The sequence below is a fragment of the Medicago truncatula genome, chromosome 3 (genome assembly GCF_003473485.1).
Source record: "Medicago truncatula cultivar Jemalong A17 chromosome 3, MtrunA17r5.0-ANR, whole genome shotgun sequence".
Taxonomy (NCBI): domain Eukaryota; kingdom Viridiplantae; phylum Streptophyta; class Magnoliopsida; order Fabales; family Fabaceae; genus Medicago; species Medicago truncatula.
In genome coordinates, this window is record NC_053044.1 from 20854433 (window position 1) to 20869750 (window position 15318).

Below are 15318 nucleotides of genomic sequence, written 5' to 3' on the forward strand. Positions count from 1 at the left end.
ATGTAAGTGAGCAACCTTTTTTCTCATATATGTTCATAAAAATAAGTAATGGAAAATTTTGTTCTTCCAAATGTTTTATCTTGTAAATTTAATAGTAGTGCATGTTTTTTTCAATGTGAAAGGAGCTTATAAAACTAGGAAACTGTAGCCAAGCACAATGTGTGCAAAGATACAACTTGAAATATTTGGTCACCTGTCATATCCCAAATTTGGACCGTTTAAAATCTTTTTTGTCCATATTTTAAAATAGTCCACTTTCTCTGTTATTCGCTTTTTTACTATTTGAAACTCGTGTTTTTTCGTTTTTAGTCATTTAAAAACTTTTATCTTGCATTTAAGTCCCCGCTTGCATTTTTACAACAATTAAAATCACTTCATCTGCATTTTTATAACGCATTTTATAATCTTTTTAGTCATAACAGTCAAGTCATTTTAAAAGGTCTAATCGTATTTTAAAAGTCGTGTCTTTTTAATCATTTCTAACGAAATTTCGGCAGAGAGGTTACTTTGAAGTACCTCATTTTAGTTACCGAAAGGGACAATTTTACTTGTTGTTAATTCATTCACTTTATCTTTATTATTTTTAATTCCACTTATCTAATTTCTTTATTGTTTTATATTCTTTTGCTTTTTCCTTTTCATTTTTTTCGTTTTTTTATTAAGTCACGTTTTTTCAAAATCCAAGTTTTCTATTTCATATCATTTTTTATAAAGTCTCTACAAAGTCAAGTTTAGTCCTGTCCACATGTCACATTCTCATTGGTCCTCTAAATCAAAACCCTATTTTACAGTAGTATAAATACCACTACATTTATTGCAATCAAAAGGGGGGAATCACTGTACACTGATATAGCAGCCGCTACCAATCATCACAAACACAATTCCTTTTCTCTTTCCATCATTTACAGATCAAACCATTTTTTCAAAGAAATTTCCTCAAGAACATTCATCAAATCAAAAATCCAGAAAGATCATATAATGTAATTCCAATTCTCTTTTTCCAGATTTGTTCATCACACTAACACAAACAACAATTTCAAAAATCTTCAACCAACAATCATCAATCACGTTTTCTTTCAAACCATACCAACATCAATTTCCTTTTTCTCGATTAACACCGAACCGGATCGGAATCAAAGAGAAGAAGGAACAAAACCGAATCGGAAAAGGAACAGATCGGAAGCAGAGACAGAGGAAGAGGTAGAAAGTTCTTCCTTCGTTTTCTTTAAGTCCAGATCTAGCATTTTTCAAACATTTTCTTTAAAAACTAAGTTGATTTTCGTAACCTAGAGGAAAAAGGATGTTTAAAAATGTAAAAAGTTTTTGAATCGGAGGACTTTAAAACTCCGGCGCGGTGGCGCCACCACCGGCCACCGCGCCGGAAAACTATTGCTCGCCGGAGAAGATGAAGTGTATTTCAGAGCTTCTCTCTCTAGAAAATCTTAGAAAGAGAAGCAGTTGTGTTTTGTGATGTTTTTTTGTTGAAGCTCCTTTTATAATGCTCTTTTTTTTGTCCGGTCTTATACACACGCGTATACATCAATTCAGTGCTCCGTCGCGTTAATAGCCATCCGATCTGGATCGTTCCTTGATCTGATGGCTACTGCGTGTTTTGATCTTGAATCATGTGTATGTTCTCCTGTGTGAAATATGTGAAATATGGTGTGTTTTCTATTTGAACCGTCAGATCTTTGATCTGACGGTCTCTATGTTTCTTGTGTTATTTCTCTGCTTTTGAGCTGTTTTTTTAAACTATTGGATCTTAGATCCTGTGGCTGTGATGAGATCTTGGGATTCAGATCTGGACCTCTGGATTCATCCAACGGTCTAGATTGTATCCTGCTGAGCCAATTTCTTTCTTTTAATTGTTCTTTATCATTTTAAATACTTTTTTACACTTTTTTTTGACATTTTAATGCTTTTAAAAATTCCAAAAATATTGTTCTTATCATCATAATTTTCTCTAATTTTCAAAAATTCATCCTACTTGTTTCTTTTAATCTTTTGCTCATTTCTTCACTTGCTTTCAATTAGTGCTTTATTATGTCTTTATATGATGATTTTAATTGTTGCTTATTATTTTCATATGTCTATTTTTAATTTCTTGCTTATTATTTCTTATGTCTCATTCATCATAATATTCCTTATGTTTACTAACGATTTAATCTTTGTTTTGAATCATAGCATGCACATTTAACTTTCTCATCATTTTATTTTGTCATTGACTTAGTGTGTATAAATAGGGAATTGATGTAAATTTATTTTTGCATTTTATTTTGGCATAAAGGCCTTAGAGTTGTATTTAGGAATTGATGTAATAATGTAGGTAAGACAAGCACCGACACTTGCACCGACACTACCACAATTTATTTACCGCTTTCCGCTCGTTTTTTTACGTCATTACGTTAGCTTACCGGTAGTTTAGAAAAAACCTTTTTTATAAAAAAAACCTAAATATGTCAAATTCAAAAATCATCTTCTTAACAACATTTTCTCTTTATTTTCTTAATCAAATCCTCAATCAATCTTAATTCAACTTCAACCATTTTTAAACTTTAAAATCAATCAACCTCACTTGTTTTCTTTATCTCATGCCTTGAGGCCTCTTTCTTTTCTTAAAACCATTTTCAAAAATCTTAAAATCAACCTAACCCACCAAAGAAAATTTTGAGGTGAACTACATTGGTTTTGATCCCTTTCTTTAAGGGTATGTAGGCAGGGGAGTCAATCCTTCCAAATCAAATAAAAATAACCAAAAACATACTTCTTCTCCCTCCATTCTTTCACTTAGATTTTTAGGTTATAATTTTTCAAGTAAACAAATGAATTTAGCACAAGATAATCTAGGTAAGCAGTTCCTTCGGAGTACCGAAGTCGTTTAGGGTGCTTAACACCTTCCCTATTCGAAACCAACCCCCGAATCCAAAGTCTCGATAAGGGTTTTTACTCATTTTTTCCCTTCCCACGAATAAAAATTGAGAGTTCAAAGATTGACGATTCAAATCAATTAATGGTTTGATATCCGAAAATCAGGGAGCACATCACCAAAACAAGGCTTAACATTTTTTTTAATGATAAATGTTAATAATATTTGATTGTTAGATTAATATTTAATCTTTTATCCGGGTTTCAATCCCTGACCTCCAACCTTTTAATTCTTAGCCCAAATTAGTTGGGCTATCCAACCTTCTGAAAACAAAGCCTAGCTCCCGACCAACCAACCCTGATAATACCAAAGAGTAATGATATTTATACAACCATTTTATGAAAACAAACCCTCCTCTGGCTCCTTTCCATCAGCCGGTTCCTCCAACTGATTGCACCTATGAAGGAGTCTATCATACAACTTCTTCAGGTTTGGAATACTAATATTCCAACCCACTGTGTGTTCGTCTCATCCTCAACTTCTTTCTTCGTCAAACCCAGCTCATACTGCATCGGCTTAATACCTAACTCGTAGCTACAGCCGTCATAATGCATGAGCCTCCCTCGGATGGGGATGTGTACAAGACACACCACATCATCGAGTATGACAGTAATCTCCCCAACAAGAAAATGAAAGATGTTGGTTTCCTGATGCCACATCTCGAACAAAGCTGTGATGAGGCCAAAGTTGATGGTAGAATGCCCACTCTTCAAGAGGGGGGGTAGAACCAGATGCATTCACCCGCTGACAGAACCAATTTGCACCAATATCCACGACGGTCAACTGGTCGTGCCTAATCTTCCTCCCGTGCGAGGAATAGTTCAGTCAATGCTCCATTCGAAACTAAAATACAAAAAATATAAACAAACAACAAACCGTTAAAAATATAAACATTTGAATAACTTAAAAAGACATAATAATTTAAACGTAAAAAAATTAAAATAAACATTAAAATTTTTAATATAACAATTAAATCGTAAAATTAAAATAAACCTTTAATGTGACATTTTAATCGTTAAAAAAACAATAATTAAAATAAACATCAAATAAAATAAACATATCTATTGAACCGTTAAAAAAGACTAAAATCAAAGAATTAAAAATAATAATTGAATCGTTAAAAATTTGTCAGACAGTAACTAAATAAAATTATTAATTTTTACTTATTTGGCGTCGCTCCAAAGCTTACAAGTCACACGTCTATCGAAATTCGGTAGAAGCGACAAGTTGGTAGGGCCTCCAGGAAAACTATACGGTCTGGCCTACTGTTGAGCCTCACCCTTCTGATGTTGAGGCTGCTCATAATGTTGCTCATATTGGTTTGTGGGATCCACTACCTGGGACGGACCAGCTTGGGACAACGTCCCCTCCCCATCCCCACTTTTACCACCATGTCTCCTTCTAACAGGAGGGCGCCTAGTCTGCCTTTCGGCCTGTGCATTTTCGATCATCGTCTTCCTGCCTCTTCTCAGCGTGTCTGGTATCTCAGAGATATCTACACAACATAAAACAATGCAAAATATCAATGATTTTTTTAATAGGGACGTTGTTTCATTTCTAACTAATGAACATCAACAATTCAATTTTGGTAGTGTCAGAACTACCCCATTATACTCAAAATCACTAGAATCAACATTAACAATCCAATTTCTAACTAATTTTATCATTAACATGCAAGATATAAAACAATTTTTGATTGAGACATTTTATCAAACACCTAGAGGTCAACATAAAATCAAACAATTTGTAACTCTAACCTACTATATTTGAGTCAAAATTACTCTAATCAACAATTTCTAATTTATTTCATCATTAACAATAAAAAAATCAAACATGAAAATCAACCATAAAACCTAAAATTTCAGAATTTCATAAAAAAATCTAACATTTAAACTAAAAGAAGGCAATGCAAAAGGTTAGAGAACACTTACTTATGATTGAAGTAGAAGTTGATGTTGATTTCGCTGAGTTTGATCAGATTAGCACTTGGAGGGAAAAAATTCAAACTTTTTAGTTAGGAACACAATGGTTATGTGTTGGTTTGTGTTGTTTCTACACCCAAACGCAACGTGACTTAAGTCACATTTCTATGTTCCTAACGTGAGTTAAGTCACGTTGGCCAAAATGAGTTAAATCATGTTGGTGTTAGTGAACATGACTTAAGTCATGAGGGGTTATTTTAGGAATACTGGGAGGGAATGAGCAAAACTCTTTGGGAAAAAAGCAATTTTCCTGATATATGTGCTATTTTTTTAACTTATGTGAAATTCAACATGTCTCAAAATGCACAAATTGAAGGGCATGTCTGATATTCCGCTTCCAAGAAAACGATTAAAGGTTTCCTAACTCCGACCGACACTATGGATGACTTAAAGACACAACTTAGAAATACTTTGAGTATCATGGTGAAGATCATACTACATCTCATGTATTTGTACAAGTACCGTGTGTAGACCTTGGGGCGAACAAAGACGAAGACATGTGGAAAACTATTTATTATCCTCGGGGTTATTCATGACGATAGCGACATAGAATTTATGTTTAGGAGGATCTTTGAAAATAATGTGTTACATCTTTGTGTTTGTTTCAACTGCAGGTGCCTAGAATGTTCATGAGATATTTGATGTCATTTAGTTTAATGTGTTACATAATGCTTCATTTTTGTGGAATTTCAAGCATTTGTGTAACATTAACGTATTGTCGTATTAGTGTAATATTAACGAATCATTGATAAATTATGTAATGTTGTTGTTTATAACTTGGTGGTTGTCGTTGTATTGGTTTAATTTCATATGGAATTGTCATTTACAATTACCGATTAAAACAGACTGAAAATGACTTTAGGTTAACAATGCAGACTGCACTGTCTGCATTTACTGATAACATCGGTAGTTAACTGCTACTGGATCAACGGTAGTTAACTGTTGCCAATTTATTCGACGGTAGTTAACTACCACCGGAGGTAGTTGCGTAATTTTTATTTGTGTTTTAGGAAACTTTTGATGTGAGAATATCAACTTTCATCTATAATATGTCAAAAGTTCCTTGTACTAGGAAGAAAAATTATTTTGACAACCAAAAGTTGTCCTACAACATTATTTTTATTTCTTTAAAAAAAAGCATTATTTTTATTTGTAACTTGTTTGATAGGCCGTTGATGAAAATAAATGAGACTGTATATCGAGGACGAAACAGTTTGTCAATGAGCTGTAGCATCAAGGAAAGACGAGGTTGTAATGTGTATGACAGCCCAGCAACATGAACCTTATATTTATGAGAAAAGTAAAATAAACAACGTTATTACCACCAACATGGAAACCACTCATTAATGGTTTTTATGTCTCTTGAAAGGTAGCTGTTTGAGCTACTTTCAGATATCCTCTTTTAGTGATAGTAACAAAATTGTTGTGTACACCAATAGCTATGTCTATGATAAAAGCTCAAATGAATGAAATTGCAAAGTTTGAAGAAGTTGAATTGAGTCTCAATAACATCACCACCAAACCCTATTCACTTCTCTTCCAACAATTTTGTGAAATGTTACCTACTTTTCTGTCAACTTCATTTATTTCGGAATAACTCACTTTACATGTAAAGTCGTTTGTTTGAGCAGTTGGGCCCCTTGTTTGACTGTTTTGCTAAATGATTTGTTTTTGATACTCCTTTCATTTCAAAATATAAACAAATTTTATTTTTTAGGTTCATTCAATTAATGATGTATGCATTACATGTTCCAATCCATGTTGTCATGAGATAAATATTGATTCAACTTTATCATTCTTTTCTTAATCCTAATATTTTAAGGGGCTGGTGATCAAAATTTTAGTTATGAGGTTTGTAAAGTCTGGTTGAAGATTATTTTGACAATGATTTAAATTGGATTCTCTAGAATTATTAATCTTTATGTGTAGCTCAGCTTATAACATTTGCATGAGATGATAAAGAATCTCATTAAACTTAATCCATATCGAAATAGCCTTTAATCCAAGTTAATGAGTTTGAATTTAACTTGGGAATGCAACAATATTAAATCTTTTGAAGAAGAGTTTTGTGTCCATGCAATCTTTTCTGATTTGAGGGATTAGTCTTTGCACTTTCACGCAAGTGATAGGATTAAAAAAAAATGATACTCAAATAAAGGAGAGTAATCTTTCAAAATAAGATATTCAGGTGGACCATTGCCAACATATTTTTTTATTTGCTTGGATAAAAAAATTGAACCCTATACTGAATGGTCAAACAATACAATACTCTATTCAGTCCAATTTATAAGAAAACTTCAACTTCTTAGATTTATTGAATAATTGATGTATCTTGTCTAGAATATGAGAAATGATATTTGTACAACCAATTTGATACAACTTTTGTACAACTTTCTCTCTCATACTCACATTATATTTTTATTTTCTCTCTTCCTTTTTCTCTCTCTATTGTTTTTGACCAATAAAAAGAGAGAACAACAAAGTTGTCTCAAAAGTTGTACCAAAATAGTTGTCAAAATATCACTACTCCTAGAATATAGACCAAATACATCATTCATGCAATTAATGGATCAAAAAAATCAAATATTTCTTATAAATAGGACCTGATTATGTTACACAATAGTCGGAAAATTAGTTCTCAACTACTTTGTTCTTAATTATCAATTGTTAAAAGAAGGGTTAATTATGATGCTTTACCCCCTCTAATATAGGTCATTTTTGGGTTTCCCCTGTAAAGTATTTGTTTTGATTTACCCCCTTGTAAAATATTTTTTTTTTGGAATACCCCCCTAATAGGTCATAAAAAAACGAAAAAATTCTGGAAAAAAAAAATAAAGTCGTTTTTTTATGACCTATTAGGGGGTATTCCAATTTTTTTTTTTTTTACAGCGGATAAATCAAAACAAATATGGAAAAACAAAAAATGACCTATATTAGAGAGAGGTAAAACACCATTAACCCTTAAAAGAATAAATCAAAGAAAAAAATAAAAGTGACAAAAATAATGATTAGATTCAGAGAAGTTTTTCTGCCAAGAAAGATTTGGAAAACTTTTTTCACTTGAAACTAAAAAACAGATTCACAGAACTTAAGAGTGCATGACAAGAATTGCAGACAGGTTTAAGTGTGATTTGATAAGCAATTACACCAAGACGCCAGAATATCTTAATATTTTAATTTATATTTATGTGTTCTATGCAAGAGTGGAAAACACAAAAAAATGCATTTAACACCCCTCGAAAAAATACTATTATTTATAAGACCTAACCTTGTAATTGGACTTTTATTAAATGGATGAATAGAAATTAAAATATATTCAAGGATTAGTAACCCTATCTCATATATTTAGAGACTTAAAGGAAGATTTACTTTTTCAAAAAAATATGATTTTATTCAAAAAAAGAATTCCATAGTATATGCAGGGAAGTTCAGAATTAATATTCGACATAAAACCAATAACAGTTGAGCTGAGTCTTAAATTTGCAGCATGTGCATTGGCCCCTGGAGTCTACTCCATGAGTGTCTGAATTGCAACCTGTGCTCTTGATATTTGTGGACCACATATGTTTGCCCCTCTTTCTTGCTAAACAATGAAATTATTGTAGCCTATAGGAAGGAACCAAAATTAAAGTAAGATATATATAGAAGAAAGAAAAGAAAATGGGTTAGAAATTGTAAATTGGTAAATCAGAATATATATATATATATATATATATATATATATATATATATATATATTATTTTTTTTAACAAGTCAAAATGAGATTAGCAAGGTTGTTGTTGCTGACATGTGTGCGCTTGGTTGGGAGGAAGTTGGTGACGGGTGGAGTTGGAGAAGAAGATTGTGGGTGTGGAAAGAAGACATGTTAGAGGAGTGTAAGATTTTACTTGACACTGTTGTTGTGCAGTCTAATGTTTCTGACAGGTGGCAGTGAGATCTGGATAATCATGATGGTTATACAGTGAGAGGCGCATATAAGATCCTGACATCTTCAGTGTCCCCTACCGTTGATGATGCAACCAAAGACCTTGTCTTGCATAAATAGGTTCCATTATATTGAAGGCTTCCATTGTCGCCTGGCGTTTGCGAAGGACAGATTACCATCTAGACTCAACCTTCAGAGACATGTCTGCTTCAGGCCGCAGACACTACATGTGTATCAGGGTGTGGCAATACTGAGTCGGCATCCCACTTGTTTCTTCATTGTGATGTTTTTTGTTCTTTATGGCTGGATAGGCGTGTCTGGAGCTGATCCTCAAAGTATTAGACATCATTTACATAAATTTACCCGCTTTACATGTCATTCAAAGGCTCGTAGGTCGTTTTTACAACTAATTTGGCTTCTTTGCGTTTGATTGATTTGGAACGAACGCAACAACAGGCTATTCAATAACATTGAAACACCAACTACTCAGCTTGTAGAAAAAGCAAAATTTCATTCGTTTTGGTGGTAAAAGCTAATAACACCACGACTCTCAGAGATGGTGGTCGAATCCTACTTTGTCTGGGTATCGACTTACCTTTTTTTGTAATTAATTTGTTTGAAATATTGTTTTTCGGGATGGATTCTTAGGTACACCTTGAACTGACGAATCTTCATCGCCGCTGTTAATATATTCCATTTTGATTTCTTAAAAAAAAAAAAAAGTCAAAATGAGATATATAACTAAGAAACGAGATGATTCACCCCGCACAAGACGTGCTGAAAGTGAAGCACCCAAAACTAATTACAATGTCATTGGTGCATAACTGAAAAAGGACCATCAAAACAAAGACTAAAGTGAATTACTCATAAACACTCATACAAAAGAGCGGGTATCGGTACCCGTCACAATAACAATAAGCGAACGAAACCTGATTTTTAATTTCTATCATATATGCTTAATCTTTATTTATTTTTATCATTTTTAAATTTAAATTATACTTCAAATGTACATTTTTGGAAAAACACGGTAAGTTTGGTAAAATTACGGGGTACAATTGTAGTTTTGAAAATCTAAATTTTAGAACTTTTGCAAGATCATGATACCATTGTAATTCATTAATCGAATAAACCACCAAATCAGTCACTGTCTTTGTAAGTCACTCTCAAACTAGTCCACGACTTTATTAATATTTTAAAATAATCTCTGTGTTTGTCAAATGATTCTCAATTAAATCCCTCATCATATGACAAAAATATAGAGACATTGATCTAATTGAAAAACTTTGGACAATATTTTAAAATAGATTATAAAATAAAGCACATATAAGATGAATATTGATGATTAGATTACATCCCATTAAAATCAATCCCATTTTTTGAGAGTACCTTATTGCATACATTGATGTATTCTCATTAGGGTGTCTCTATCACCCACACTTGCTGGAACCTTGGAGTTCCACATTTCATTGTCAAGTTATTGATTATACATTCGTTTACATATAAACTTTCACAATTTTATTGAAGGAGATAGAGATGTTACTATAAGAGTTTTCTATTTCCTAAACTTCTTGAGAGTAAATACAACCAAAAAGCAATTAATCAGTACCTAATATATGTGAATATTCACGAAATTGAACTCACGCTTTTTTATCAACATAGAAACAATGCCTTGGTAAGGAAATAGAGGTTGTGTTAGACATGTGCAAGTACAAAAACTATTTTAGAAAATATTAAACCAGGCATTATTATGGATCTAGATTTCCACCATTACAAGCATTAATTGATCTCAGCTGTTGATTTGAAATGGATCTGCTCAAATTACACCTTCACCAAATCATCTTTACTTAATTTAGATGATACAAAAAAATAAGAGTAATGCTAAATAGCGTTCTGAAACACTAGTGTCTTTGAAACACTATTTAAGAAGAAAAAAAAAAAGTAAGTTTTACATTGTAAACAACTTTTTTTACACTTTTAAGTACTCCTTGATTACACAAATTTCAAGAAATTTTTACCATTGTTTTTGTAAGTACAGTCCCAGAATTATTAGTTAGCATTTTCCAAAAATCAATTACTTCATCACACATCTGAAGTAGACATAATTAATTTTGAAAATTTGTATACTCTCGGCAGAATCGATTTTAACTTGAAATTAAAATTTGCAACTTTTATCTTCTACAGTTAAATTTTAGCTTTGAATTTATTATTTAATTTAATTTTACATGAATGTATCCATATATAAATCGCTTTAAACCAAACTAATATTTAACCATAAACAATTTTACAACATCAATTCGTTGCAAATCAATTTTGTCAAATGCATAACAGAAAAACACACCTAATGTTTTGAAGTCAAATCCCATTATTACAAAAGATATAGTAGAATACTATGGAGTAAATGCACTCTGTCACATATCAACTAACCCTATACTCTTCCCACCTGCTAATATTTACTTCACTCTCCATATTCACCATTTTATATTCTCCACTAACACCTCACTCCACAGCACTACAAAACCTCTTCACTCACTTCTCTTATTCCATCTCACTTTCTTCTTACCAGCAAGAAATCATGGGGAAGAAAATAACCTATGTTTCCTTTTCAATGTTCACAGTGCTTGTTGCACTTCTTTCTCAATACCTTGTGATTCCTGTGATCTCCACCACTGTTGAAGATCCACATTCAGTTTTCTCTGATTCTCTATGTAATAAAACCCTAACTTTACTATTCAAAATTTTTCCAATATTTATACTACCATGTAGTTATATCTAGTAACCTAGCTATACTCTCACTACTAAAAAAACAAAAATTAGTGAGGGAAATTTGGTGAGGGAAAACATGAAATCCCTCTCTAATTCCGTCACTAAATTTTGCGACCAAGGAATTTGTGAGGAATTTTATGTTTTCCGTCACAAATTTCGCTCCCTAATTTTGCTTTTCCTAGTAGTGGATCTATCTAAAATTATTAGTAACATTTTTATCATGTAACATTGTTTAATATGTTAGTAAAAGTTCTATGAAAAATCTTTAATATTTTCCTTGTGTTTAACATAATGCAGGTCCACACAGGAGTACTTCTCCATCTCATGGAAGTTCATCACCACCTTCACATGGAAGTTCATCACCACCATCACATGGTGGAGGGTATTATACACCAACACCACCTTCTACTGGATGTGGATATTCACCACCACATGATCCTTCTACATCAACACCATCACATAATCAAACACCTTCAACACCATCAAACCCTCCATCAAGTGGTGGATACTATAACTCACCACCATCAACTCCAACTGATCCACCAGTCACTTTGACACCACCATCTCCATCCACACCAATAGATCCTGGCACTCCTACTGTCCCTACACCACCTTTCCTTCCTTCCCCATCTCCATTCCCTGGAACTTGCAAGTAAGTTGCTTTCAAAACACAACACATTGTTAAGGTTTTTATTTTTGTTGACAAAAGCACATTGACTATGTTATTATTATCTACTTTATAATGTCTGTTTCAAATAAGATGAGAGATATGGTTATGCTATAAAAAGAAAGCCACATTAAATTTTAGTTTAGCTAGTGGACCAGTGATGTGTCTTTTTCTCTATAAAAAGGAACTTTATTCATTTGAAACATCAAAGTCTTATTATATAACTTAAAAATAAATTATAAACTGTATTATAATAAATTAATTATAGTATATATTAAGCAAAATATACAGTATAGTTAATGTGCTATTTTTGGTATATATATTAATGAAACACCCTTTTGTGTATATGCATCTAACTCTGATTTTCCATCTCCTTAGAAAGATAAGTAGTATTATTTTTGCTGTTCATAATATTTTTGAACTTGCCAGATCAACACTTTTGATAAGGAGTGTATATTTGGAAACAATGTATTTAATGTAATTTAAGAGAGTTTATATGTATCTAATTCTGATTCTGATTTTTCATCTCTTGTTTTAATATATATTTTTGCCATTAAAAAAAATAGTATAATTATTATTTTAGGCTGAAATATCCTTTTTTGTATATGTATCTAATTCTGATTCTGATTCTGATTTTCCATCTCTTGTTTTAATATATATTTTTTCCATAAAAAAATAAGTATAAGTATTATTTTAAATTTTTTATTATATATTTGAACTTCAAGGATTATTAGTTTTAATAAGGAGTATATTTTAAAATTTTATAGGGACTAATAATATAAGAAATTTTTTAGAGGGACTAAAACGAAAAGTTGACATATTTATAGAGACTAAAAACATATTTAACCCTTAATTTTTCTGTGATTTTCAGCTACTGGAGGACTCATCCAGGAATAATATGGGGAATTCTAGGTTGGTGGGGAAATATGGGAAATGCATTTGGTGTGACTAATATTCCAGGGTTTAGTCCTGGTTTAACCTTACCACAAGCACTTTCCAACACAAGAACTGATGGTTTAGGAGCACTCTACAGAGAAGGAACTGCTTCATTTCTTAACTCCTTGGTGAACAACAAGTTCCCTTACACAACTGACCAAGTTAAGGACAGGTTTGCATCATCACTTCACTCCAACAAGGCTGCTGCAACACAAGCTCACCTTTTCAAGATGGCAAATGAAGGAAAAATGAAGCCTAGACCATGAAATTGATCATAGTCATCATGATCCTAATTAATTAGTTTGTTTGATTTTGGTGTGTCAATTTATTAAGAACATTATATTAAGGTTTTTGTTAGTTTGTGGTATTTTAATTAAGACTCTTATATGAGTTGATTTATTATGTTAAGTATGATGTTTCTTTACAATTTAATTAATGAAAGCTTTATGGTTTTATTAGTTTGGATTTAAAGTTCATTTATAGTTATGATTTATGGTTGTTGTCCTTGGTTTGAAAGATTCATGAGTAAATTTAAATCCTTGTCATGTCAATTTGTTTTTTCTTGACAAAGTAGTATGAAGTAGTTCAAAAGTGGCCAATAAGCTTACTCCTACAAAAATTGCACAACTCAATTGGTATAGGAATAGATAGGCGATTCTTGCAGAAAAAGAAGGGTTGCTACATTAATGGTGTCTAGTTGAATATTTTAATGTTCAAAGTTGTCATGTTCTGATTCCTAGTTGAAACACACGGTAAATTTATGCTCATATAGTTTGATCAAGTTTGGGAAATGCTGGTGTGCACGACATAAACAGTCGTGTAAATCACACGAGTTATGACATGGCAACAAATTAATGTTTGATTTTTTTAACTTAAAAAAAAAAAAATATATTGTTTGACTTTTTAACTTTAAGAAAAAAAAAAAAAAAAACAGGGTTCTCTTTTTCAGAACCGCACTGTGCTCAACGTTCCCAATCCAAACTTTAACCCACCAAATACTGTGTTTATTGTCTCGGATCGCAGCAGATGAAATCAAGAAAAAGGGTTATAATTTTTCTCAATCCATAAGGATAAACACGAAACATGTACAACTTCTATAGAGAAAAAAAATCTTATATTAAAATATAATTTATTTAAGGGCAAAAGATAACATGAAAACCGAAAACGAAAAGACCACCTAAGATATATATATATATAGATATATATATATATATATATGGGATAGGATCAAATGACACCATGGTGTCAAAATTAGTTTGACACCAAATTTTATCCATTCATTTCATTTAATCCAAAGGCTTAAAACTATCACCAAATTAATTAACATACATCAAATACTCTCTATCACCTAATTAAGAAACATATCTATCATCATTAATTCATAATCAAACAATACCTTCTTGTTTTTGGTAGATTCAAACCCTTTTTATTTTCCCCTAATTTTTTTCTTTTGGCCATATGCACAAACTCAAACTTTATAATTTTTATAAAATCATGATAAATCTTAATTCAGTTAAACTGAGACACAATGAGTCCTCTAAAAAAAATTAAACCTATGAGTGACAAAATAATCTAATTAGCATGAACAATTTCAAGAATCATTTGTCGAGCTTGTTGGTTTTTTTTAATACAATTTAATTAATTAATAAAAAAATATGAGCATATGAGATAAAGACAAAGAAATATCATTGATGGTGATGATGACTCAAACAACCATAGGTATATGAGTTCAACCATTCATTTTATAAAAAAGTTTAGAAAAAAAGTTTGAGTATGATTATAGAAATCTGGGAAAATTTATAAATTTGGGGAAATAAAAAAGAGGAACAAATAAATTTGGGGAAATAAAAATGGAATGTTTGATTATAAATTAATGATGATAGATATGTTTCTTAATTAGGTGATAGAGAGTATTTGGTGTATATTAATTAATTTGGTGATAGTTTTAAACCTTTGGATTAAATGAAATGAATGGATGAGATTTGGTGTCAAACTAATTTTGACACCATGATGTCATTTGATCCTAACCCTATATATATATATAGTGCATAGATAGTTGAAAAAAAATCTAGAAATTAAAGTTTAGTATTTACCTTCTCCACTGAAGTCTCGATATTT

General features: G+C 31.6%; 1 protein-coding gene across 1 annotated transcript; it reads left to right on the forward strand.

Annotated features, from left to right (window-relative positions):
• Positions 1 to 11311: 11311 nt before the first annotated feature.
• LOC11420158 (protodermal factor 1) lies at positions 11312 to 13658 on the forward strand. Its single transcript, XM_003602068.4, has 3 exons — positions 11312 to 11539; positions 11895 to 12249; positions 13136 to 13658. Exons 1-3 carry the CDS (start codon positions 11407 to 11409, stop codon positions 13464 to 13466), a joined length of 819 nt encoding a protein of 272 aa, XP_003602116.1. The 5' UTR covers positions 11312 to 11406; the 3' UTR covers positions 13467 to 13658.
• Positions 13659 to 15318: the final 1660 nt, after the last annotated feature.

Excerpts from the sequence above, each read along its gene's own strand:
- LOC11420158 (XM_003602068.4), top strand. The coding sequence starts at position 11,407 with ATGGGGAAGAAAATAACCTATGTTTCCTTTTCAATGTTCACAGTGCTT. Across the intron at positions 11,540-11,894 it reads AGTTTTCTCTGATTCTCTAT|GTCCACACAGGAGTACTTCT; the intron begins GTAATAAAACCC and ends AACATAATGCAG. Across the intron at positions 12,250-13,135 it reads CCATTCCCTGGAACTTGCAA|CTACTGGAGGACTCATCCAG; the intron begins GTAAGTTGCTTT and ends TGTGATTTTCAG.